The sequence below is a fragment of the Gallus gallus genome, chromosome 13 (assembly GCF_016699485.2).
Source record: "Gallus gallus isolate bGalGal1 chromosome 13, bGalGal1.mat.broiler.GRCg7b, whole genome shotgun sequence".
In the NCBI taxonomy this organism is placed as follows: domain Eukaryota; kingdom Metazoa; phylum Chordata; class Aves; order Galliformes; family Phasianidae; genus Gallus; species Gallus gallus.
In genome coordinates, this window is record NC_052544.1 from 2,655,713 (window position 1) to 2,681,835 (window position 26,123).

Consider the following 26,123-nt stretch of genomic DNA (forward strand, 5'->3'; position numbering starts at 1 on the left):
TATTTGTTTCCAGTTATCTCTTCGCTTGTCTAATCAAGTCTGGAAAAAATAATTGTCATTAATTCACTGACCTGAACCTGGGCCGAGCTGTTCTGTGCACTGGCTGAATGTGACAACTAATCCAACAGAAATATGCATTATATTCCCCTACATTGCCACCTTGAAACGTCCCGGCACTGCCTCCCTGCAGTACTGGTGCTGCCACAGGGACAGGGACACGAGCTGAAGTCTCCATGAAGTCCTGTATGGAACAAAGGCCAGAAGGAAGTCATGATTTCAGTGTGTCTACTGTACTGGAAGGAAAAACAGAACAAACAGATCCTCCTTGAAACTCTTCCCACAACCAAACTTTTAATGTTTTTATGAGAGATCTGCACATGTATTCACATTTATCAGCATATGCAAATCTCCCACTGAAGGGAAGCAGGCTGTGTCAGAGCAGTGGAGGTAGAAGCTGACAGTAGATCTCTACAGCTGTCAAAACAACGGCCTGGTAGAATGCAGCCATCAAAACACGAGTCTTGTGTGCACATCTCAGACTTGGCTGTTCAATCTCTTGCACCAGAAGCTCCTATGGCAAATGTTTTTGAAACACGGATGATCCGAGTGCATCAGAAAGAAAGCAATAGCTGTGACATCTTGGTCTCCATCCTCAAAAGGCACTGGGAATTCCAAACAATCTAGTAATTGGAATTCATAGCTAGTTTCTGTATGAAAAGTCAGCTGTAGAAAATAGTGTGTTTGAAAGTATCCCCTACTCCATACATCAGCATGTAACCCGGAAGCTTTCCTTCCTTGCAGTTCCCTTTGGGTTGCTTTTCCCAGTAAGAGGTCCTACCCCCTTTTTGACCAGAGGCTCTTGTGGTAAAGGGGAGCGCTGTGGGACTTCCAAGCTGGAGTGGAGGGAGAAGCGGGTAGTGAGGCAATGCTGTGCTATTGGAAGTTGTGCTGTTGTAAACCATGGGAACAGCTGACCTGAGGAATCTGCGAGAAACAATCCTCTATCGTCAGACACTGAATAATCTAATGACTTATTTCAGTTTCTTAAAAATTGCCTTTTCATCAGTTGAAAGTTGCAAATTGCTGGTTTAATGAGTCCCAAGCAGAGAAAATAGAAGTAAAAATATATGCATCTTATCTAATAAATGCTGAGCACTAGACAGGCATGACTAAAGCAAACTAACCTGCAGATTTTAAATCTCTTAGGATCTGTTGCAGACAGCTTGGTTCAAAACAGCCAACGAAAGAACAGAGCTGCAGCAGGTCTGCCTCGGCACCACTTGCTGCAGCTCCTGGAGGAGCAGCGTTGCATTTTCTGTTTGGTAAACTGCTGACAGTGCTAACAGTACCATCTTTGAAACAGCAAACTGAGCATGTGCCATCCCTTTGAAGGACACATGCTGAAATGCAGGATGAGTAGTTCCAGATAAGCCAGCACAGTATGTCAGTACCTTCAGCGTGTTGCACAAACTTGCTGATAGGGGACAAAACAAAAACCACAGAAACAAAAGCAGCTCAACATATTGTTCTGGTGAAATGAGAACTCTCTCCCCAGTGTCTGTATGCTTTGTTTAATGGATCATGGGAGCCTCAGGATTCACCAGTGTCTCACGAAGCTGCACCAGGCGATGGCAGATGGCAGCAGGAGCACGCGGTGCAAGAATGCGCCCTTCTCTTAAATGCAGCATGAGGGTGGAGGCCCTGGGCTTCTTTCCACGCATGACTCAAATGAATCTTCTGCCTAATGAGTAGCATTTTGAAGTCAGCTTAAAAATCCTATAGTGATCCTATCTAACCAGCTTCTCCTACGTAAAGATTAATTTTTTATAATGGTGGTTTTCTTTCCAGTTGCCCAGGGCAGTTATTTGCTAGGGCAGCCTCCTATCAGCTGAGATAACAAGGGCAAAGACTGACAGTCCAGCAGAGTCTGGGTTGTGCTCATTTCTGGGGGAGCAGCGGATACTATTAATGGTGTTCAGGCCTAAATGGAACCAAGTGTCTCATTGGGAAAATATGTTGGGGAGAAAGGGCTGTGCTAGGGGGCTGCATACCCAGATTGTGCTCCTGTTGGATGACTGGCTGATAAAACCAGCACTCCTATATAACCTTGCAAAAGTCATTAATGAAGCTTCAGTGCCTCACAGTGATGGTGGTGCTCCCAGCTGATGGAGACATGCTGGAGCAAGCTGCAGTAACAGTGTCTGACTGGCAGTCTTCCCTGCTGGGTGCTGCTGTCAGGAAGGCACAGTAGAGACTACGTAGGCATATTGAAATAGGGTATGAGATCAAATCATCTAAAAGATCTGCAAGGACCCTTGTTGTCTTCTTCCTTGCAGTTTGCAAATTGCTGCTGTATACTGATTTTATCTGATTTCAAATGTAGCTTAAGAGACTGTTTGGTAGGCAAGAGCATCTCTAAACTAGTGGTGAGCCTTTGGGGGCTGTGTGGCAGGTGACACAGGCTGGAGGTTTCCATAAGTATAGGATCCAGTTGGCAGCATAGGCTGGTGCCCTTGGAGGTGGTATTGCTGCAATGGGCGATCTGTGTCCTCAGCTGAGCACTGGCACAGAACTAGCTGTGGATGGCAGAGCCTCGATTTCTTCTTCCAAGTAGCAATGGGCTGCAAAAATTAACATGAGTAAAATCCATCTCCATCCTAGGAACATGTAAACATCTGGACGAGTAGTTATGAAGATTAATGTTATGCACAGGGTAAGAATTCCCACTGACATTTGCTCAGTTTGCCCAAGCAAGTTAGTGGAAACCTCCTGTGAATATGAACCGTACTCTGCAGTGCTGCGCAGGCATTTAACAGCTTGGATGCCAGTCTCCTTACAGGCACATCAGTAAGTCTTAGTCTTTAATTGCCTTAAAATATAATATTGGAAGAAAAAAAAAGTCATAGAGGTATGTGTAACTTTTAAGACTAAGTGGAAAAGAAGTAAACAACAATAAAGTTATCCCCATCTTTGGACTTAAAATCAGTCCTGACTGAGGCAGTTCTTCAAGGAGAGTGGGTGACAGCTGTCTGTCAGGTCTGAGCAACACGTCTTCTGCACTGATGATCAATGCCTGAAATAACGCTGAGGTGCAGCAGTAGCTGTGTATCATTCATAGGAGGGTGGCAGCTGCTCCAAGTACAGCACTGAGCGTGAATGCCTGCTGTCTCGTGGTCAGTGGTTACTGCTGTGCCTGAAGCCTGGCTGTGCCTGTGGTCAGATGCTCTGACATCAAAGGTACTGTTGGCTCCTTTGGGCTGGTGAACTTTATTGAAAGCATGCCATGTTTGGAGTCCCATGAGCAGGTAACGTGCATCCATCTGAGCGTGCAGGTTTGAACGTGTCTGCCATAAGGTATTTGAATCTGGAGGCAATGTGATTCTTGCTATGCAATAAAATCAAGAATACACAGTCTTTTAGTGTCTAAACCCCTCCCAGTCCTCCCCTATTCTGAACGTACTGTTATCATTACACCGATACTTGCTGTGTAATACACTTTAAATGAGTGTGAATGTGCTATGGACTAATGTGGTTATCTCCATATGGCAGGAAGTTGCTTGGTCGGAGGTCATCTCCATACTGGTGTAATTCCAGGCATGTTGCTGGTTTTAATAATATAATGACGATAATTGATGTTCTAAAACTGGTAAGGTCAGTGTTCACTGGCTGCTACATTTACTTGGCAGCCAGCTCAGCAGTATTAACACGAAATGAGGCACAAATCCCACGTCCTGCTCCCAGGCCTGATAGCAGAATGGGCGCTCCAATGAATCGCAGTGCTGTTTACTCCTTTGGCACTCCTTTCTTGCTGACCTCTGCCCAGGTGTGCCATGCAGCAGGGTAAGACGGGGTGAAGCCAGGGCCAACCTGAAAAGCCCTCACGTGGCAGTTTTGCCATGACGAGTTAATCACAGCATTTGCTGGTATTATTCCAGACTTTTTTTTCCCCCTTTGGATGTGTGCAGGTTCACAGAGTAAAGGCAGGACGACTGTTGAATGTGTATTAATGGCTATAAGAAATATAGGTCCCAGTTTGCCAGTTGTTCTGCCAGGTTCTCAGACAGGAATGTTTAGGGAGCTTTTTCTCGGCATGGTGCAAAGCCTGCAGCTAAGAAAAGAGCCCAGGGAAGATAATCTGCCTTTTTCCATGTTCAGCATTTCCCACCCGGTGTGAACCTAAATCATGTGGATTTCACTACTGGCTCTGCAATGTTACGGGGAGATAAGGCGGTAACAACTCATTTGTATCCCCAGATGAGATAAACCAGAAGCACATCTCCCCGTTTGTGAGTGGCTTCCTATCAGAGGTGAGAATAACTGCGCGGCACTAAGCTGGCAGTCAGCAGTGATTAATAATAGTAAATCTTTTGCATAAATAGAAAGGTGTCATTGTGTGTATTTCACTTACAGTGTTTCTAATGTGTGTCTGTAATTAAATTACATCTGGTTTTCTGTCCAAGAAATTAATGTGCACTTACATAATGTGTTGGTGCTCTTATGTTCAGGAGGGGGAAATGAGTGCTCTGCCTTTTCAAGTGGAGATTGCTTCATCCATAGCTTTTTGGGGGAGTGGAAATAGATTTATTCTATCTTTGCACGTTCGTCTGATTCGGTGCTGAAATCACTGGAGCAAATTCAGCAGCCCCGGATGCCTTCAGTTCAGGATCCCGTTCTGAATGATGATGGAAGAGAAGAAGCGTGTTACTTTGTGCTAAGTAAGAGAAGGGGACTGTATTGAACACCGAGTTTGCTCGTTTGATTTGTAAGCATATGAAATAGCCTGCCACATTCTTCAACTAAGCACGTAAATTACTTGAATCGTGGTTGTGTGTTCTGTGTTTGCTGTTACCATTGGAAGCAGTTTTATCAGGCTTCAGTCCCTGTGGTACTCGAGAAAGTTGTAAGAATGCAAAGCTATCTGAAGGTCATTTGCAATCTTAACAGCAGAAATTACTAGCTGCTGTCAGCTACTATAATGGTGTTGATATGTGGCGTAATAGTTTTACAGTGAAATGGGAGATGTATTGAAGGTATCTGAAACAGAAGCAGAAAACGTGGCTTTGGTGTGCAGGCAGGAGGATATTTCAGTGTCAGCTCTGAACACGATCCCCATATTACACTGAGACGCAACGACTCCTTAATGATGGAGGCTGCTGACAGTCAGACAGGCGCTTGGAAATTCCTCTTCACCAAGTGTTTTGGAGGCAGCTGGCAGACTTCCAGAAGTGTTCTGCTGGAGCTGCACAGCAGGCACACTGAACTAGCCTTGGTTGTGTGCCAGTTCACTACGTGGCAGTGGATCAGGATTCTCCAGAGAGGCTCTGCAGTCTCCATCCCTGGGAGACCTTCAAGAGCAGAGTGGTTGGTCCTCAGCTGTGATCTCATAGCTGACCTGGGCTAAGCGGGAGGTTGGATTGGATGACCTTGTGAGGTCCTTTCCAGCCACGGTTCTCCTGTGATAACCTCCTGAGTAGGCTCTGCTTTACATGGGAGGTGGGAGGAATTTATAAACCATAATGTTAGTTTAATTTTTTCTTTTCACAGTGGGTTTGCCTTTTTGAAGTATCCCACTAGGAATTCTGCATCTTGGCTCAGTCGTGGCTTGGAGAATAACCGAGTGTTTCAGGTCATTTCCCAGTGAGGGAATACAGTGGGTTCCTGAACAAGGCGGGTAAAGGCAGCTGCTCCACCATAGCCTTGCACTGCCTGCTTGGTGTTGTTTAGCATAAGGCATAACAGCCAGGGAGAATTTCATAATTTATTTTTTGATGGCTCGTGCCATAGTCAAAACAGATGACATGTCTGCTAATCCTGCATCCAGATTGCTTTGGTGGGTTGGGGTGGGCATTGCATCATTTTGTTCTCCTAAACTCTTGTGTTTTTTGTCGTTTAGGATCTGCCAGAACAGCAGTGCCCTGGAAATATCTGACTGCACAAAAATCAAAAGGAAATTGGAGATTGGCTTTGTTAAGGACACCTCCTGTTCTATGGCACTGTCACTCAATCGCTGTGTGGGAGTGCATACATTGTCTACAGGTGGTAGTGAGGAGGAGTCAAAGCTTCAGAGAGAGCTGCAGGAACAGCTGGACCTCATAAGAGCTGCAAAAGAAGATTCCCCAGCTAAAACATGTCCATGGAGAGCCATATGTGCATAGCTGTTAGGATTTTGGAATCAGTGTGGTGGAATGACAGGGAGATGATGGGTAAATATTAATTGAGAGAGCAACCCCTGCCAAGAAATTCTTTGCGATCGTGTTACCTTCTCTTCATGCAAAATATTTACCAAGTCAAATACTGCCATTTAATTTACCATAACTTGGTAGTCATTACACAGGGACTTGAAGAGAAGGCCCAGCGGCCTGGCAGCCTCCTGGTGTGCCTTTGGGCTGTCCCAGAGGCAGTGAGACTGTCAGCATGGCAGCGTGTGCTGGGAAGCTGCTTTCCATTCTATATGCAGTATCACAGGGCTGTGCTGAGCCATGTGCCAAGCTGGCACCTCGTCCTGGCCACCTTTGGGCCAGGGGATGGAAGGGTAAGATGAGCTGAGCTGATAGGTCTCTGTCATCTGTCTGAAGGGCTTGCAGAAATCTAGTGAATGGGGCACCGTGTTTGGGTTTTCTTTCCAGAACTGGCAATGCACAGGTGTAGGGTTGGTAGCATGGAGAAGGCCAGACGAGGAATAGAAAAAAGAGGGAAAGTTCATTTTTGCAATTATTTCTGCACTTCTGTTCCTAAGACCTCTTGTTTTGTTTGTTTGTTTGTTTGTTTTGTTTTGTTTTGTTTTTATGTTTCATTTGCTTGGAGTCTGAGCTGGGATATCACAGGGATGCTTCTCTCACTTCTGATTCAGTAGAGTTGTATTTCAGGCACTGATTTGCATTGACAGGCAGAAAATACTTCTGTTTAATTAGAATAAATCATTTTAAAGTTGAAGATGAAGATGACCCTGGAAGAGTGCCACTCACATCTTTAGTTGATGCCTCATGCCCACAATTGATGTGGGAACCCTATTCCCATGCCGACGGCACAGGCCATGTGTGCACTGAGTAATCACAAATTTACACATCAGCATTACTCAACCTCCAGGCAGCGTGCGGTCAGTTTTCATTTGCACTCTTAAAATTGTTTCCATTTAACACCCTTAAGCAGCTCTACGAATTACAGTGAAATATAAAATGACCCTCACATTTGCTCTCCTGCTTATTCAACACGACCGTTCCCCGCTCGGCGTGGCAGCGTGCTTTTCATGTGGCTGCCCATATGCCCTGCACATGACTGTGATCTGGCTCCCAAAAGGGTATGTTGTGATCTGCTCGCATGTGCCAATTCACATATCTAAACGTTTTCATAAGGGGAACCCCTTTGTGTTAGTCATCTGGTTGTCAAACAAGACCTGGCTGTGATCCTGGACCTGGCACTAGATGAAATATGTGCACTTTAAACATTTCATACTGAAACTGATGGGAATGGGCAATTCCTCAGTACATTTTCTCAAGGTTTTTAAACAATAAATGTCAACCTAAGGGCAAAGCGAGACAGATTTCAGATTAAAGAGACGGGCTTTGCTTAACATCTATAAATCCCTTAGTCCCAACCTCCTTCATGGTTTTTCAAACAAGGAACAAGGAAAGGCTATGTCAAGCGCGGTGGACACTTTTGTCAACACAACTTCTGCCTTTGGTAGCATGATAGAAAGATTTCAAAAATAGATTTTTCTGATGGATTCATGACTTGGCATCCCGCAGAGAATCTAGTATTCTTCCAAGCAAAGCTAAAGGTTTGTGTTAGAAGGCTAGCAAAGCCAGTCAAAGAGCCTTTCATCCTCAAGATTACTAAAATATTCCTTTGTTTATTTTTCTCCTTCAATTACTTTTCCTGTCTTGGTTTAATCTGTAGTGCTGAAGCTTGTCAGCACCTATAGCCTTTTGTTTAGGATAGATGCCTTGGGAGCATGAATAAAAACAATTTTCATGTAGTGTCTCCTTGTCACAGCTGCTGCCTGAAGCCCATCGACTTCTCTTTCCAAAGACCCGATTATGCACACACAAACAGAACAGAGCCTGGAGCCAGCAGTTTGATATTGCTTAATGCCAGCGATGAGCCCTCGTTAACCCGGTGCTCCATCATTTGCAATAGAAGCAGCAAATTTGTTTTCTCTCCCAGTTTCCAAAGAAAAAAATGTGTCAGAATGCTTGTCTTGACTGTAACTTAGTGAAATGTTTAAATATTTTAGAATGTAAATTCTAGAATTTGCAGCTGCGGGGAGAAGGAAAATGAAACTTGTATTTGGAAAATTAATTCTCAAACAAAAATTCCCTGTATATGTTTTCTTTTTCCAGGAAAGTGATTTCTTGAAACTTCAGCATATGCTTTTCATTTGTGTGAGCTGGCACTGCCACGAGCCAGAGGAGGCTTGCAGCAAGCGGGGCCATGCGGGACTGGCACCTGCTCGGCTGTGCTCGGGTGACTTCTGGACCTTCTGGTACTGTGAGTGAGCCGCACTTGATGGAAAGATGCTGAGCATTTTTTCTTGACCCCATGTCATTGTGGAGTGGTTGCAGCTTGCTGTCACGGGCAGTCTTGTCTTGCAGAGAGCAGCATATCCCTGCAGAAAGAGAAATGCTGTGGTAGCTCTAGATGCAAGAGAAGCTTCAAGGAAAGTTTGCATTTAATTATTGTTAGAAATGTGCAGCAAAACAGATTTCATTGTTTTTAGCTCTTACAAAGCCATATGCCTATGTCTCTGGGTTCCAAAACCACATAACGAACAAAACAAAACAAACAAACAAAAGCAAGACCACAAGCAAGACCACATAGCAGTAATTAAATGTCTCTGTTCCAGAATAGGGTGCGTACTGTGATCAAGACTGGCAGTAGCAGGGAAGCCAGGGTGCATAGCTGAAGGAGGAGAGCAGACAGGAGCAATGGGCAGGGTTTGCAGGGAATGAGGAGCGTGGGTCTGTGTGCACCCTGGGAAGGGGCTCGTAACCAAGCACACAGTACTGGAACCTGCTGTGTGGTTGTTTGCAGCTGGAAAAATGCAATGGAGACATGATTCCTCATGTAATTCTTAGGTTGAATCAGTTGGACCTATTCTTTGCTTACTCATTCAAAACTATCATTTTATTCTGTCCCAGCGAGCTGAAGCAGACTGGCTTACTTCTCATAGGGTGTCCATCCAGCTGCCTTGAAGACAGCAGAAGGAACTAGAGATTGTGGTCACAGTTCAGTGACTGAGTGAAGGGATGAAGGTCATTCCTCTCACTGAGACAGTCTCTTCATACTCCCTGTCACCGCTTCTCTGCTCAGTGTTGTTCCTGCTAATCGGGATGCTTTGAAATAGAGAGAGAGGATAGTGGGAGGTGCAAGAAGAAAGACTGAATTGAAGGCAGAAGAGAGCACAGTGGGGATACAGACAGAAAAACAGGCTACGTGCTGAGCACATTTAAAGGAGCACAGCTGGAACAGTGCTGGAGAGTAACAAAACTATCTTTCCATGTGTGTTTGCCTGTTCCCGTGTTATTTTTCCCCAGTACTGCATACAGCATGGTTTCCCCACAAGGTTAAAGATCACAATAATGTTTTATGTAGGTAGCAGAATACCCTGCGTGGAGGAAGTGGTACATGATTTTACTTAGAGAACAGAGATTTCATGGTTTTTAACACATGCAAGGAAATTTGTCTACTGGCATCTGTTGCGGAGATGGTATCCCTTTGACACAAGTCAGGAAGCAAAAGCATCTGTGGCTGTAAGGACAGTGCTTGCAGAAAACACTTGTGCAGATATCTTTATTCAGGTCTGGTTCCCATGTAGAAAGAGGCATGTCCTCAGGATGGCTGCTGAATGCCATCAGCACTGGGAGAGAAAAGAACAGATGTATGGCTGTAAACCGAGATGTGAAAAAGCAGGAATCTGAAGTTAGCTTGAAAGTTATTTGGGCTGGGGTATTGGTGGGAAGTGTCAGTGGGCAGCAGCTCAGAACCTGCAGTAACTGCTTGGCTGCCTGGCTCTTTCTTCAGCAATCTCACTTGAGTGTTTTCATGTGCAAGCAGAGGACACTGATCTGCCCTGTCTTCCACACATGTGCATTCATTCAGTGCAGTTACCTGTGTTGCTGTAGTATACCTGCCCCTTTGGACTTGAGCACAAATGTATCAGGTAAATGCAGGTGGATGCAGCCACCGGTAAAGAAGTTGGTTTTTTTTTTCATTGTGATTGATGCGTGGATAGCAACCCTATCCCAGTCTTACTATTGGATCATCAGTCAAGACTTGAGGACTGCTGAAAGTATGTCCTCATCCCTAAGGTGTTGCAGTTCAGTGCTGGACCCGTCCAAGCTGAGACAAACTGATTTTTGCATTCAACAAAGCAATGATAGGACAAGAGGGCATGGCCTCAAGTTGTGCCAGGGGAGATTCAGGCTGGATATTAGGAAGAATTTATTTCCAGAAAGAGCAATGAGGCATTGGCACAGGCTGCCCAGGGAGGTGGTGAAGTCATCATCCCTGAAGGTGTTTAAAGAAAAGGCAGATGTAGCACTTAGGGACATGGTTTAGTGGGCAGTATTGATGGTAGGTGGATGGTTGGACTAGATGATCTTAGAGGTCTTTTCCAACCCTAATGAACCTGTGATTCTGTGAATGCATGTGGAGTATATGACTGGCAGAAAGGACGGATGTTGGGACGCGAAGCCTGAGTTCAGGTCTGATACCAAATGACTCCTGCAAATTGGGCAGAGTAGGCTTCTGCTCTCTCCATGCTTAATTTCCTAACACTGTTTGGAGCTAGTTGGGAGCAGGAGATAGTGAGCTGTCCAGAAAAACAACCATTCCAGGTGCCGTGATGAGTGTGGAGTATACAGGCATTGCACAGAAAGCAGTGACAGCATGGTCTGCATTATCTGGTGAGGTGGTACATCATCTGCATACCTGTGTGATTCTATATGTGTGTATCAGCAGCCTATTGTTACAACGTGCTTATGTGGCAATTCGTTTGTGGAGTGTACCTTGTGCTGGTGTTCCACAGTATTAATGTTCTCAAGCATGGGAAGACATCTGTCAAGCAAGCACTAGTAAATACCATGCAGCTGTACTTTGTCAGGGTTCCATTTTGCATTTCCCTCTTTTCTCTACCTCAACACTCCTTCAGATCACACTGACATCAGTTGTGATTATGGCAAAAGAAGATAACTCCTGTTAACCCTGTCAGATGCTTGCATAAGATGAAGGCATTTTCTTAATGCACTCATAATCTATAACCAGTTGTTTTTAAAGCCATTTGAGAACCGTACAGAGAAGGCATTTTGCATTTGGTCAGTCAGAAGTTGGTAACTGTTTTAGAAGCCTGCTGGAAGGAAGACATCAAGAAAAGCTTTTGCAAAGCTGTGTTTTCACCTCACAGTGCTTTGCAGAGATGCATTCTTGGGTTCGGTTCATATGGGTTCATTTCTCTGACTTTCACTTTGAATTTTGGAATCAAAGGCATTTTAAAATTTTAGATCAAACTTATTAGAAAACACTGTATCTCACCTGGTTTCAGCTCTTTAAGTAGTGAAAAGCAGTGCCTCCCCTGCTGTGATCCTGATACAAATCTGTAAGTCATCACGCCAGCGCGTTTGAAGCTGGGCCTAGCACTTCTGTCCAGAGTACAGCGTTGCTCAGAAAGTTCATGGCTTCACCTTTGAACAGGGTGTTGCAGCGAAACAGGCAGCAGGCCGGATTTCTGGGTAGATGGCAAAGACAGCACCCAGCTTTCATTTTGGGGATTTTCCTAGCATAAAGCTGCCCGAGCCAGAAGGCAGTTTGCGGCCACAGATCCCTGATTTTGCTCCTTTGAATCACAGCTGGTGTCCTTTTGGGTGCATCAGACGTGTTTGCTTCTGTCCTGGAGGCCGACATTCAGCCATCATGGCCGTGGCTAAGGTCTCCATCCTTGCCATATAGACTGGAGTCTGCAGCAGTAGGGCTTAGAACTTGATACAAGCCTGAAGGGAGAGTTATGAGCACAGTGACTGACAGCTCACGACTGTCTGATATGTCAGACCTCTGAGACCAGGTCTGGGAGGGAGGGTGAATACAGTACCTGGGGAGCAGTCCCTTCCCTTCCTCCTGCTGGGGGGCAGTGGGGCTGGGCCTGTCCCTGCTGCCCACCCTGCCCTCCAGAGCACAGCTGCCCCTGCGGTTTCCGGGAATCCCCGCCTGTATGTGGTTTCTTAACCAGTCCTGCAAAAATGTATTTTTTATTGAATGTTATTCTAGCCATAAAACTTTTAAGCTGTTCAAATACTTTCCTTTGTGCAGTAGACATCTGAGACTATTAGGCATTAACAAGTAAATGTACTTTTTTTTTTTCAACTGCTTCAATCTGCTAAGGAGTTTTCTTTGGACTGATTCTCCTCTAGTGTTGTACCAGAGGAAACATTACTGTGATCTGATATCATATCTCCTCACTATCTGTCTCCTCAGATTGCAGATGTGGATGTGTTTTATGTTGAATTACAAAGGGACTTTATTTTGTGGTAACCAGTTAGGTCAAACAGCTCACCCATGGTCCAGAAGTGCTTAAAGCCCAGAGGTACCGATGTGATTCACGGCAGTCCCTCTGTAGAGCCCATAGAGTGTGGGGTGAGAGCGTGGGCTTCAGTAAATCTCAGCTGGAAGATTTTAGGAGGTGAATTTCACTATTTCTTGAGCTATTTAATAATGACTATAATCCATTTTTTAACACCTGTCACAGGAGCTTCATGTCACTGGAGCTGTTGACTTTAATGTACTTCATTACTTGTATAACGGCATCATCTGTTGTTGGCATCCAATTAAGTGACAAACAGTGAGAAGGATCCTGCCCCAAACTGTATGAGACAGGAAGCAAGCAGCATTCTTGTAGTTGTGCAAACAGTTAAAGCAGTGCCAAAATTTGCTTAACATATTCCGGATCTTATTGAAATGCTTGGCCTAGTATGGTTAACTATACACCTGAATTGGGCTGTAGACGCTTATTTCATTGGCCTGATATTCCTGTTGGTATTCCTGTTGAGGGGACTCTTTTCTTGGGGTTTCAGGAAAGCTCCTTGCTGGGGTTGCTGGGATCAGTTCTGCCCCGACCACCCACAGCCCAGGCAGCATCGCTCTCAAGTAAGGCTCATTCCATAGCAGGTGCCAGAGGCTTGCCCAGGGCAGGCTGCTCTCAGCCTGTGGAAGAAAGCTGTGTAACACCTCTTAATCTGTACGTAATGGTTTGGATAAGGAAACTGGTAATCTGAAAACATTTATCTGGTGATGCTTTTGATTCGTATGCCTGAGTGAAATATTGTGAACTGCTCCCAGTCCTGTAAATGCAAGGCAATTAGACTATGAGGTGAAGTATAAAGAGGAATTTGAAGAGCACCATGCCAGTGATAAAACCCGTAAAACCCTTGCACATCCATCACCTGTGTTGTGGATGCAGTTCTAATCCCTGTATTTTAAGAAGGGCATTGGGGAATTAAGAGGCATTACAGTAAAGATGATCGTGGGGCTGAGGCAGCTGTTTTGGGGGGGAGATGAGGGGTGGTTGTTGGGCAAGGCAGACCCAACAGGGCACTTGTGATTTCAGCCTGCAGCAACATAGGTAAAGTAGCTCTCTTCTCTGTTGGACAGAATGACTGGAGGAGAATTCTTGGGCCTTTTATTCATTATTTACATGGCTTTTGTGTCTGCTGGCGTAGTGTAGCGTAACCCAGAATGCGTAAAATACAGTGAAGTTGAAATATGTGTGAATTTAATGCCTGAGAAACATAAATCATGTCATGCAGGTGAGATGCATTGACTGAATCAAATGCACTGAACTTCAGAGCCAGTCCTTCTTTGGAAGCACGTTAAGAACTGTCCACTCCACTCTTCTCAGGGCATTGTTGTGTGCTCTACCAAATGAGATTCTCAATTCTTCTTGGAAAAAAAAAAGATTTTTGTTTCCTATTCTGTCTTCGAGTCCATCTTTGCAAAGAAGCAACAAGTCTCTGAGAGGGGGAGATGCTGGTGAGGCTTCATCTAAATCAGGCAGGTTTATAAGACCAGGAGGGAAAACACATTTTCAGACACGGTCAAACAGAGGAGCTGGATGATTTCGTCTTTGTCCATTCATAACAATGACGGAACAGAAACTAAAAGTTGAGCTTAAAAGAGCAAAAGCTTTGGAAAGGAAACTTGCTCATGGCTTCAGAGCTGGCTTGGAGTATGTAGGCAGGAAGCCTGGAGCTTTGTATGGGAGTTTGGTTTAACCCTATGAAAAACATCATGGAAGAGAGCTGTGGGAACTTCAGCAGTTTTCTGCAGAGTTGAACTAGGAAAGCCAGGATAGGTTTAAGCATCAAGGCAGTTTTTTTTTTTTTCCAGGAAAGCAGAGTTCTAAAATAACACCTCAGAGGTGTTTGTAGCATTGGATTTTTCATTCTTAACTTCTTATTCAAGAAAAAACTTTGATTGTTATGTGTAGGATTTTCAGTGTTTGTAGCTTATTACTTGTTTTGCATGTGAACAATTTCAGTCAACACCTAAAAATTTGTTTATGACAGTTTTGCCACCTGTCCAGTGGGAACTGCTTGACTTTTTAACCAGCCGTTGACTTGCAGAACTGCTTCCATAAGATGCAGAAAGGATTGGAAGGTGTTTTCCTACAGACAGATTACAGCAACATCTTTAATTTCAAGCCTGTTAGCAGCTGATAGCCTGTTATCCCATAGCCTTTACACAGACCTTGACTCTCATAACCCTCACAATTATTCTTCATCCCACAAATGTTAATATTTACTATATAGTCAATCTCCAAACCACAGGGAGTCATTTGCATGCGTGGTATCACTTGCACTTCAACTAAATAAAACCATTAACCTTTCACTGATACACTTAGGTCATAGAAGTCACACTTGTATGGGTTGTGTAGTTTGGGTTAACGCTGTAACATTCCCTTCTCACCCTTACAGTACAGCACCTCCTGAGCGTGGCAGCCCTGACACTGATGCTGAACTTGTGTGCCCTGTCCCAGGCGGGGACTGGCACTGGAGCAGGTCGCACTGAGCCATAATTGTAAATTCTCTGGGGCTGGAGTCACCAGCCAGTAATCCTCTATGCACAGGCTCCCCCTTATGGAAATGAAAGATACTAAACAATGCTTTTTTCCTCTTGTCTCAGACAAAACTAATAGTTTATTACTGTGAAGACACTTCTCAAGCCTGCAGTAGTACTTTTCAACTTAAAGTTTTAAGTTCGGGTGATGATGGAATGGATGTAGGCTCACCGTGGCAAACATGAATGATGATGACGCATGTATGTGTTTATACTCAAAGTGATAAGAGCTCCTTTGGAGGCTGGAATTTCTTGTGATTTCCTGATGGTGAAGAAGGGAACAGGAGCTCTTCAGATGTTAAGAGATGCTGCAGAGTAAATCCTAGCTGTAGCCTCCTCTGTCTTCAGAGGAGCAAAAGAAAGTCAGTGGGATCAAATAATTTAGTTCTGGAATAGTTATATTTTGATGCTCTACAGTGGATATTTTGGATTGGATCCTGATGGATCAGAACCATTGGAAGAGTTAGAAATAGACACCGTGGATTTTTCCCTTAGCCAATTCTAGTAAAAAGTTTCAAGTTGTTCCAGTGAGACACACCATGTGTAGATTTAGATATGCTCTTGCCTTCTTACTTTTATTTTGCGTGAAAGATGGTTCCCAGCTTCATGAAAGCTATGTGAGAGCAGTTACAGTTCTGTGCTCAGCCTATTCTGACACTCTAGCACATGTGCATGACAACAGTAGGCTAGACAGAGCTTTGGATTTGCTCAGTGGGGCAGTTCTTGTGACTGCAGGATATCTCCTAGTGCCAAAGTACCATAGTTGGAGCTGATGCTGATCAGCATCATCTCACTGATGTCCTGTGTTCTGGTGAGAGGCTCTGATAGCTTGTGTGAGTTGGGGTGACAGAGCAGTTCTTTCTTTTGCGAGACCAACTTTCTGTTGGCGTAAGCCATATAAATGGGTGTTGTTCAGACAACACCTGAAGGGTCTGCCTGGCTCCCTAACATCAAAATCACATGGGGAGATTGCTTAAACATTTAAAGTACTGTTGAAGGTACATTATTAGTAACAACAAATAGTATTGTTAGTTTTTATAGTGCTAGTATTAATAGTATCAAACACATTTAGAATATATTGAAGTTGCTGGTCTGGGCCCTCACCTCACAGATGAAGTCATTCCTGTACCAGAGAGAACAGGAGGCACACGTGTCCCAGGGCAGGATCTGAACTGGAGAGGCACATACTGGTTTTGCTTTTTTTTCCCCCCCCATTTTTAGATTTTATTAGTATTATTGATTTGTATTGTTCTTCTAACTTGTTTATTACCCAGTTTTGAAACCAAGATCCTAGTGGAGCTACTGGAGTGGACTTTCATGCTGAACTTGAGTCCTTCTTCCCATCCAAACTAAAGTATTCTGCAAGGCATGGCTCACACAGTGCTTGCAGCCTTTCTGCTTTGCCCGTGTGCTGAATGAGGTTCAGGCCTTTGTGGGCTCAATGTGATGCCCTCCTGTGTTCCTGGTCTCATTTCAATGCTGCTAGGGAAATTGATTTTAATTACACATGCTGCTGATCACCTAATCTCATAAGGGGACATGGCTGAGAAATAAAGAACCCAGAAAAAGGAAACTAATTTATGCACTCTGGGGACAGGAGGAGTGATTTGAGTGGTGCATGGGAAGAGGAGTGCTGGAGAGCAAAAAGAAGCTGAGATGATGGATGGTGTGATTAAAAACTCTGATGTTTCTCAGTACATTCTCCCTTCATTTGCTTAAAGCAAACACCATTTCAGTTTTCTCTGGCGGCATCTTTGGGTTTTATTTTATGCAGTCATTTTTAATGTACTTTGCTATCTGGCCTTGCAGTTGTAGGCTGTGTTCTGCAAACCCAACTGAACCAAACTGACAGTGGAGGGCCCATTGCCTGAGCAGCACAGTTCCAGTTTTGTGTTTGAGATCAGTTCTCAAGCACAGGGATTGCACTGCAAAGGCACTCGGGGGGACCGTGATGCCACCCAGACAAGTCTCAGTGTGCCCAGTTTCTCCGTCCCTCAGCGGTCCTCTCTGCCCAGCACCGAGCAAAGGCCGTGCCCGCAGCCTGCCAGGCTGCCGTATGCCCGAGTCCCTCCCCGGGGCTGAGGCCTGTGCTGGGCCTCACCCCGCGGGGCAGAGCCGTTCCCTCTGGGGAGAGCGGAGGGGACCCGGCAGGCCCAGGGCAGACTTAGGAGTGCTGACAGTGGAGAGGCGCTGACTGCTTTGGCTTTAGAAAAGAGCTTTAGGTCTTTATTATCGTTACAATTTGGTACTGTCCTTTTGAATTGCTTCTTGTCCTGGTTTGACACAAAAGTCCCAGTGGAGCAGCTGGAATGGACCTTCATGCTGAACGCGAGTCCTTCTTCCTGTCCAAACCAAAGTCTTCTGCTTCTCCAATGGAAGCTGCCTCTGGACCTTCTCTGGTGCTGCCTGGAGGCTGCAGGAGCTCGGTGCCGTCTGCTGGGCTCCTCCCATTGTCCCGGCACAGCAGCTGACAGGACATCAGTCCCAGTGCTGCCCTCTTCTTCAGGGCTCCCCTGGAGGCTGCACGGAGGTCAGGGCTGTCCGCTGGACTCCTCCCATTGTCCCTGTGAGGAAGCATAGAGGACACCATTGCCAGCCATGCCTTATTCCTCAGGGCTCCCCTGGAGGCCCCAGGGAGCTCAGGGCCATCCACTGGACTCCTGTTATCCCAGTGCAGAAGCTTAGAGGACTCCAGTCCCCGTTCTACCCTCTTCCTGAGGTCTCACCTGGAGGCCGTGGGGAGCTCAGGGCTGTCCACTGGACTCTTTTCATTGTCTTGGTGCAGAAGCAAAGAGGACACCAATCCCAGTCCTGCCCTGTAATGGAAATGCTAAGTCATGGCCTGAAGTAGTGATTGAGCACATGGTGAGAAGGCAGGGCCATCCCAGGGGAGCTCAGGTGCAAGCAATGCTCCTGAGTGACTGGAAGGGGTCAAGCCAGGATCCACCCCTTCCCAGACCTCACTTAAGGGTTGGCAGTGGAGGTAAGAGCATCTCTTCCCTGAGATCCCTGCCTTACCTGAGGCCTTCCAAAGGTAAGCAGCTTTTTTCCTTTGTTTCTGCATCTGTGTCTGCTCCTTTTGGGCTCGTTCTCATTTTCTGAAGCCAAAGAGGTCTTGGGGAAGGATGCAGATGGGGAAGAAGGGGTTCTGGAGAGCAGCAGCTGCCCAGGGGCTCTCTGGTGGATGGTGACTCTTCAACGCCAAGATGGAAATCGAGAGCCCCTGCTGCGCTGCCAACGGATATAGCTATGTCTCCAGGCAAGCATGTTGTTATAGTGCTTGCCTGGGCCTGATGGAGACGGATCCACCTCCATGGGTTCATCCTCTGGAGGCAGGTCCACCTCCATGGGCTCGACATCGCCCTTTGGTGGGCCTGTGTTGATTGGTTTGGGCTCACTGCTGCTCTCCAGAAGCCTCTGCTTCTTTGGCGGAGGAGGATTCATCCTCCTCCATGACACTTCCCTCAGTGGGAGTGAAGGATCTGTTTATTGAGCTCCTGCTCTCAGGTGGGTGCTTCCTCGACAGAAGTCGGTCAGCGACTGGTGTTCTGTTGTCAGGGTCCCCGTGTCTATGGCAGTCAGCAGGGACGTGGCTCGTGGCATCATCTGTCCCTGGCAATGTGACCTGAAGGCCCTGACAACCAGAACATGGCAGCGTTGTGTGAGGGGAGGCTATGGCCTGACAGTTGTCCTACTTGTCACCAGTGGGTTTCTGCAGGGCTCCATTTTAAGGTCCTTTCTCTTGAATATTTTCACTGTGATTCCAATAAAGATCTGGCAGTTGTATGAAGTAAAGTTGGGGCTGATGTTAAGCTGGGAGGAGTGTTGACTTTTCTGTGAGTAGAGAGGCCTTGCGCTGAGATCTGGACAAATGTGAGGTTGGTTCCCATCTGCATGAGGAAGAACATGAGCTGGACTCTGCTCCTGGGGTGGGGCAGCCCTGGCTGTACGTACAGACTGGGGGCGATGGGCTGGAGAGCAGCCCTGAGAAAAGGGTTCTGGGCATTGTGGTTGGTGGCAATTTGGATGTGAGCCGGCAGTGTGCCCTGGCAGCCAGAAGGGCCAACCATACCCTGGGCTCGTCAGGCCCAGAACTGGGGAAGCGAGGGAAGCGGTTTTCCCACTCTGCTCTGTGCTGTGCGGCCGCACCTCCAGCCCTGGGTGCAGGTTTGGGTGCCACAACATAAGAAGGACATAAAGCTATTAGAGAGTCCAAAGGAGGGCTGCAGAGATGGTTGTCCTGCGTGGAGCCGGGGGTTGGACTTGATGATCCTGTGGGTCCCTTCCAACTTGGGATATCGTGTGATTCTGTGATGAAGGGGGAAGCAGTGGGGGGGATGGGCAGGAGAGGAGGTGCTCTTGTGGTAGTCTGTATCTGTTGAAGAGAACTTGCTGCATTCCTCATTTTCCATTTTATGGACTTCTTAGGTTGAAGGGCAGGGAGGAGTGGGGCAGAAGCTGCAGTAAATGCATCTGATGAGGATATAGGAAGTGGTTGGCTCTTTCTCGTGCTGCAAGCTGTGGCTCCCTTCCTGACAAACTGGGCAGCGAGCACTCTCTGCAGTGTCCCAAACCTTATTCGATAATTTTGATTGACCAAGAAAGACGGGCCAGTTGTTTTTAAGTGTGTAACTAAAGTGCATGCATCAGCATAACATGAAAATAAAAGAAATAGTAAGCACTGCTGGTGTAGGAGGGACATTGCTGAGACTGCAACATTAAAGAGCAGCAGATACATCTTAACTTTCTCTCCAGGGTGCTCTGAATATTTAATGCTGTTATATAGACTAGTTCAACCTGAAAGTTATGTCAGAGGTTCATTTTGCACCTTTTCTCTAGCTATGGTGGCATGTGCAGTGAAAGCAGATTGAGTATTTTTAACTTAAAACGATGACAAATTTCACATTCATACTGGCAGAGTGTTGCAGCTTTCTCACCCATTGCCTGAGCTGTTTGGCTTGCCAAGTATTGAGAGAGAATCTAATACCACCCATAAAAAGTACCCACCAAAATATCTGTTTCTCATTCCTTTATTGTCACAATGATTTTGTTCACAGTGAGCACCAGTGCTCCATTGGGGTTGGACTCTGCTGCTGCAAAGTTGTCTCTGCTGGGAAAAAGAAATGTTCCTGGTTCACGCCTTCACTTTGCCAAAGGATCCACTCATACGCAACGTGGAAGGTGCTTTCAGTGAAGGAGGGCAAACTGCATCGCTGCTGTTGTGTGGCTGGAGCTGCTGTGAGGCAGGAGCTGGGCCTGGCCCTGCTGCTCTCTGAGCCCCATCACAGCCATGTAGGCCTTTGTGGTACTGGTAATGGTTAAAAGCAGGCAAGAACAACTATGGTTGTTTCAGAAATGCTAAGGACAGTAGTAGGATGGCTGTAGCAATCTGGAAGCGATGCCTGGATTGATGGGGCACCCAGTTACTCACGGTGACAGGGCAGCTAAGCCGGCAGGCACTGCCAGTAAAGGTGAGAGTTAGAAGAGGCCAAAGCATTTGTAGGTGGCTTCCAATTAATTCTTTTAATTCCGTGATTTTGTGACACTAAGCCACTTATGAATTTGCTGGAGATTTGCCATTTGTTTCCTGTGCTGAGGAGAAAGGAAAGCCCCTGGACCTAAGACCACTTTGCCTAAGCGCTTCCAAAGCATGGCATTCCTGTTCTTATTTCCTATCATAGAATCACAGAATGCCCTGGGTTGAAAAGGACTGCAGTGATCATTGAGTTCCAACCCCCTGCTATGTGCAGGGTCACCAACCACCAGACCAGGCTGCCCAGAGCCACATCCAGCCTGGCCTTGAATGCCTCCAGGGATGGGGCATCCACAGCCTCCTTGGGCAACCTGTTCAGTGCGTCACCACCCTCTGTGTAAAAGTCTTCCTCTTAATATTGCATTCATTTAAACACATATAGAAAACTTCTTCCCATTTGGAAAATACATGTTGCTTTGACAGCAAAATAAACCTTTTTGCTTTTTGTTTCCTGGCACTCTTTGGATGGGTTTGAGGATTCTGGGTGAAGGCAGCAGTGCCCAGCAGTGCCTGGTGCTAGGCTCTAGCAGCACTCAGTGCAGACTCGTTATGCCTGACATCCTTCCCTCGGTGCTAATCATTTTTCCATTTCAACAACGGCTGTTTACAGCAGCTGCTGCCTTATGTTTAGTTTGATCCCGTTCCAGATTTTGCAAGTGATTAAAATGCTGCTAATAAAGATATTTTAACTAGGATTTACATGTTGACTTGCCTTTTCCAGCTACAAAATACCTTCCTATCGCTTCTTTTTGTCATCCTCACCGGCGCAGCTGCCTGCTTGGCAGTTCTGAGCACCCAGGCAGTGCCCATTGCTGTCAGCTTGGCTCACCCGGCCGCCGCCGTCCTCCCATGGGAGCAGCAGGGAGGTGTGGGCAACGCTTGGATTCTGGAAGGAATCCCGGTGTCCTTGCAGTGCACGATAGAGAGATTATCTTACACACATTCCCTTGTATGTTCCCTTGGTTTACCACATACTTGAATGATTTCTATTGGAATATTATAATTACATTCATATGGCCTAATGGCAATGGCAGTTGCAAAAATTTCCACATAAAGCCCGTGCCGTAGCTGAGGGCTTCGATGCAGTCCACATTCTCTACTACACCGATGCGTTGTACTGTAGGGGAAAAGCCCCCTCACTGGACTTAAAGAACAAGGAGTTTCCTGCCATGTTTTTAATCCTTTGGCTTTGGAACCAGCAGGTTTGCAGAACTGGGGATGGAGATGTGAGCAGTTTCCATCTTGCAACCCATGAAAGCTGAGCATGGGGTGGATGCCAGCCCTGGCTGGAAGTACTGCAGGTAGGGCTCAGCAGACGCCCCAACCTCACGTGGGCATTTGGCAGGAGGAGTGCAGCAGCAGAGGGTGCTCTTGGTGCAGGAGCTGGGGAGAGGGCTTGTGCAAAGCTGAGAGCTCCTTGCACTGAGCCCAGCCTTGCTCCTCTCCCCGCTGCCTGCTGCTCACCCCTCCTGCTGCAAATGCAAACTCTCCCTTCTGCACTGAAAGAGGGGGGAAAAAAAAGATCCCTTTGGGCTGGTGCCAGCACGCAGAGATATTATTGTGGATTGGCATCTGGCCGCGATGCTGGAGCAAACCAGTTACCTTGGAGGAGGCTGTGTAGGAGTGCAGAAAATGCACAATGTGACTCAGTCATTTTTAATTATCAGTGGAGAAGAAGGCGAAGCTCCTGGTGGGTTTTGTTCAGCGATTCATTCTGGTAACTGCAGGGTCATGCCGTTGGCTGGGTTTGAATGACCCTGAATACATATCCACTGTTACTGAAATAAGTAGTGTGCTCCTGTTTGATAAAGGAGACGTAAAATTAATGAAAATTTAAGACGAGGCAAAATTCTTCAGAAATAAAGATCTAAAATACCATGTAATGAACACATTGTTGATTTAACATTTGCTGAAAATTCCTTCTGAAGGGTACATGATTTGGCAGACAAAAAGCAGGAATAAGATTTGAATTCTGTGGCAAATGATCTGCTCTTTTTTATATCTCTTCATGTCTCTTTCCTCTGCTTCTTTTTTTGTCTATCACACCTATTTAGATTGTCAACCCTTTAAATCTGCTCTGCGTATATACACAGTCTGGCGTGTTGGAGACCTGACTTGAATTACGTCTTGAACTGCTTATACAGTACTAATTACATTAATAATAATTGACTTCAGTGAGCTTTGGATCAACCTCTGACGGAATACATTTACATCTCGTTAGTCCCCCTGATGGAGTTATGCTTGTGCTGCTTCTACAGGCACAGGGGGACTGCTGGAGGGTCTGTGTCCACCGCAGTGAGCCCTCTGGCCTGGGTGCGGGGAGCGATGCGGTGCCAGGAGCTCCTTGGAGCTGGCTGAGGAGAGCTCAGTTTCCAGTGGATCTGTGCCGTGATGCTGACAGATTTTGCTGTCTAGAAGATACAGTTCCCCACTGATGCTTTTGCTATTGACAGGAAAAGCGTGAGGGATGTGTCCACCGAGGCATCCAGACAGGTTAAGCTGATTATTTTTCCCTCTCTCACAGTAGAGGCTCCATCCCTTGAATTCTTTGAATCAAAGTTTAAAATATCTACTCAAACTCAAACAGATGTTTTTGTTTTACTATAGCAATGTTAGGTAAGCTTCTGTTGGCCAGCGTTGTTCAAGAGGTTAGTGAATCTGGATGTTTTGCCCTCCTGCAGTAGTGATGACTCAGCTGACCCAGGTAAGGCATTAGTTGATGCAGTATTTTGTCAGCAGAGATGTGTTGTTGATTCAAGTACTTGTGCTGGCATTTCCTCTGTTGCAATGAAATACCAAAGTACCTGTATTGTCTTGTGATATTGTGTAGACCCTTCTGAGATCACTGGAGGAAAAAATAGGTGTTTCAAGAGAGCTTCGGCCGTAGGGGACGTCGGCTCCTTGGGAATCAGCAGGCAGTCCTGCAGTCAGTAATCTCACCTGGTAGTGGCGGGAGGTCTTTTATGTTTGGTTTGCAGAGTATGTATAAACACTGCTCTTTGATATCCACGTTGATCCACAGGGAGAATGTGCTGGAAAAGATCCTTTGATTTCAGCATTCTGAAGGAAAATATGTATGTCTGTAGCTCCCAGGACGGAGTGGAAGCGGGGATGCTGGGGGATGTCAGGAGCAAGAGACAGAAATAAGAGAAGGAAGAAAGGAATGTGAAGACAGAAATATTTGACTGCTTGCCATTTTTCTTTCCCTTGATGACACCTTGGAGCTACCTCAAAACCAAAGGTTGGCCTGGGAGTATATAAAAGTGATGTTTAGCTCATAGCAGAAGAGAATAATGAATGGCAGTGGTTGTGGGAAAACCCTGGGGAACCTTGGGCTGCTGAGGTGTGAGTGTGAAGACCAGATACACAAATATGTGAAAAAACAAAACAGCCCATAGCAAGCTGGAAATTAAATGGGAGCTTAAATAAGCCAAATGAGGGGATTTTTATTATTATTATTATTGTGCTAATGGGTCACAATTAAGAGAGCTTTATTTCCTTTTAATGTCAAAGATCTGAATTCTTTCAAAGCTCAGTTTTTCAATCAGATGAGGACACAATGTTGGGTGGGGTCCAGTATGGAAACATGGATCAAAACCATGGTGACAGTTATTCTCCCAGCTTTTCCACATCCTTTCTGAAGGGATTGTTTAGTCCGGGCTTCACGGACGCAGGGGAGTGGAAAAACTGCTATATTAAACCTTGAAGCATGATTATAGCTATTACAAATTAAAAGAAGTGTGCCCTGTGAAAGTTGCCTTAGCACTGACTGTGGTGGTGTCTGGAGCTGCGATGTCAAACATGCAGATTATCCCTCTTGGGTTAGTTAGAAAGCATTGAAGTTGCTTCGTCTGCCCATCACCTCTTAAATCCCTATTTTCAAATTAGCATTATTCTAATAAGACGTGCTGAGATCCTGCCTGTTCCTTATCCAGCTGGGGATATATTAAGACTGTATTTCATTAACCAATAATATATTGACCTTATTGTATGACGGTTGCTTTGCAACTCCTGTTTCCTTAGAACCTTCTGCAGAGGATCTTGATGTGCTTTCAAACAGTGAATTTAATCTTGCTGCTTTTGTGTGTGTTAAATTTGTATTATCATCCCTGTTACGCACAGGAAACAATTACAGATTGGTTACCTTTCCCATAGCGCACAAAATTTGTTGCAGAGCATTTTGCGAGATGCAGGTTTTAATGGTGTTAGCGGGACTGTTTGCTACTCTGGTGTAAGATTCCAGCTGAAACAGAGATAGTGATGTGAATTAGAAGCTTTAAAAGTGGTGTAAATGGCAGCAGTGGTGATTACAACCAGAAAAACTAAGTTGTTGTATGTGAAAACCTCTCCTACAACAGCAAGTCTGTAGTGATGCAGGCTGCCCAAGCTTCAGGCATTTTGTAGGGAATGAACTAGATTCTAGATTACTGCTTCCAGTTACATTGGAAGAGCAAACTGATTCAACCATATCAAGGTTTTTAAAGGTTAAAAACCTTCGTTCCATCCGGCTTTTTTCCAGATAGAAGTCTTAGTTTCAGCTGTAACTGATGTGCCCACTACTACCTTGGACTAGTCAGGGACTGTATGGCTGCATCCTGCTGGAAGATCTGTGACTCCTGAGTTGGTGTCATTATAAACCACACCTTCAGCACACTGTTCCAGAGTGAGACCTGTAACACAACCTGTCTGTTTGGCTTTCATTATCACAATCTAAGTAACTGTTTGCCCACACTGGTTTAGTTCCTGTAGGAGTGAAGTTATATCTTCCAGACAATGACCCACGTGCTAAGTGTGGCAAGGTATGGAAGCCACTGACTTAATGCTACTGCTTTACCCGCTGATGACTGCTGGACACATGCGGTCCTGCTGCTGCTGTTGAATGTATTTGCAGTTTGCTCCTTATCCCAAACTGCTTGTAGACCAGGAAGATGCTGATTATACTCTGGCTCCTGCTTTGGCTGTAGTTCATGACCTCTTGTTTTCAAACTTCAGAAAGTATGGTGCTGTGACAGCAAAACATGAGACACGTACATTACAAGCCAATCTCCTCCTGAAGTCGCGTTGCAAGCCTGTTTCAGCCAAACGTGTTGCCAGTGGAGTGCCTGTAATCTATGGTGTATGTCTGGGGTTTGATTAGAAAAGGTAACTCTATAGCCTCTGTGTGCTGATACAAATTCTCCTGCCTGTGTGGTATGATGCGAGACCACAGCCAGTATTTTATGATGTAGTTCTCAGACAGCACACCAGTAAGTGAGTCATTTCCTACCGTCCTTTACAATTATACTCTGTGCATTCTGGGAAACCTCTTATATATGGCCACTAGGATAGAAGGACATGCTTCAGCTGGAAGTGCAGAAAGGCTTTAATCCCCTCTCCAAGTAGCTGTGAAAGAGGTAGTATTTTGACAGTGTATGTTACCTCCCCTTTATGAACAGACATATAGCTGGATTCACCTCATCTGTGGACATGCCTTTGAGGCCACATTTGT

General features: G+C 45.7%; 1 protein-coding gene and 1 long non-coding RNA gene across 2 annotated transcripts in view; one reads left to right on the plus strand and one right to left on the minus strand.

Annotated features, from left to right (window-relative positions):
- Positions 1–26,123, plus strand: part of LOC101748278 — a 212,718-nt gene that overhangs the window by 123,435 nt on the left and 63,160 nt on the right. Inside the window, exons 17-19 of the long non-coding RNA XR_005839572.2 lie at positions 14–4,715; positions 5,894–6,203; positions 8,340–8,487. This is a non-coding gene — a long non-coding RNA (uncharacterized LOC101748278). The remainder of the gene's footprint in view (positions 1–13; positions 4,716–5,893; positions 6,204–8,339; positions 8,488–26,123) is intronic.
- Positions 17,420–18,682, minus strand: LOC121106724. The gene is made up of 3 exons (XM_040647079.2): positions 18,121–18,682; positions 17,829–17,918; positions 17,420–17,666 (listed from the first exon to the last, which is right to left on the minus strand). The coding sequence occupies exons 1-3, from the start codon at positions 18,459–18,461 to the stop codon at positions 17,420–17,422; spliced, it is 678 nt and encodes a 225-aa protein (XP_040503013.1). The 5' UTR covers positions 18,462–18,682.

What these genes read in the sequence shown, in the direction of transcription:
- LOC121106724 (XM_040647079.2), bottom strand. Translation starts at nt 18,461, where the DNA reads ATGTCGAGCCCATGGAGGTGGACCTGCCTCCAGAGGATGAACCCATGG. An exon ending in TTACCTTTGGAAGGCCTCAG is followed by an intron (nt 17,919 to 18,120) that starts GTAAGGCAGGGA and finishes TTTCCATTACAG; the next exon opens with GGCAGGACTGGGATTGGTGT. An exon ending in GAGCTCCCCACGGCCTCCAG is followed by an intron (nt 17,667 to 17,828) that starts GTGAGACCTCAG and finishes GCTTCCTCACAG; the next exon opens with GGACAATGGGAGGAGTCCAG.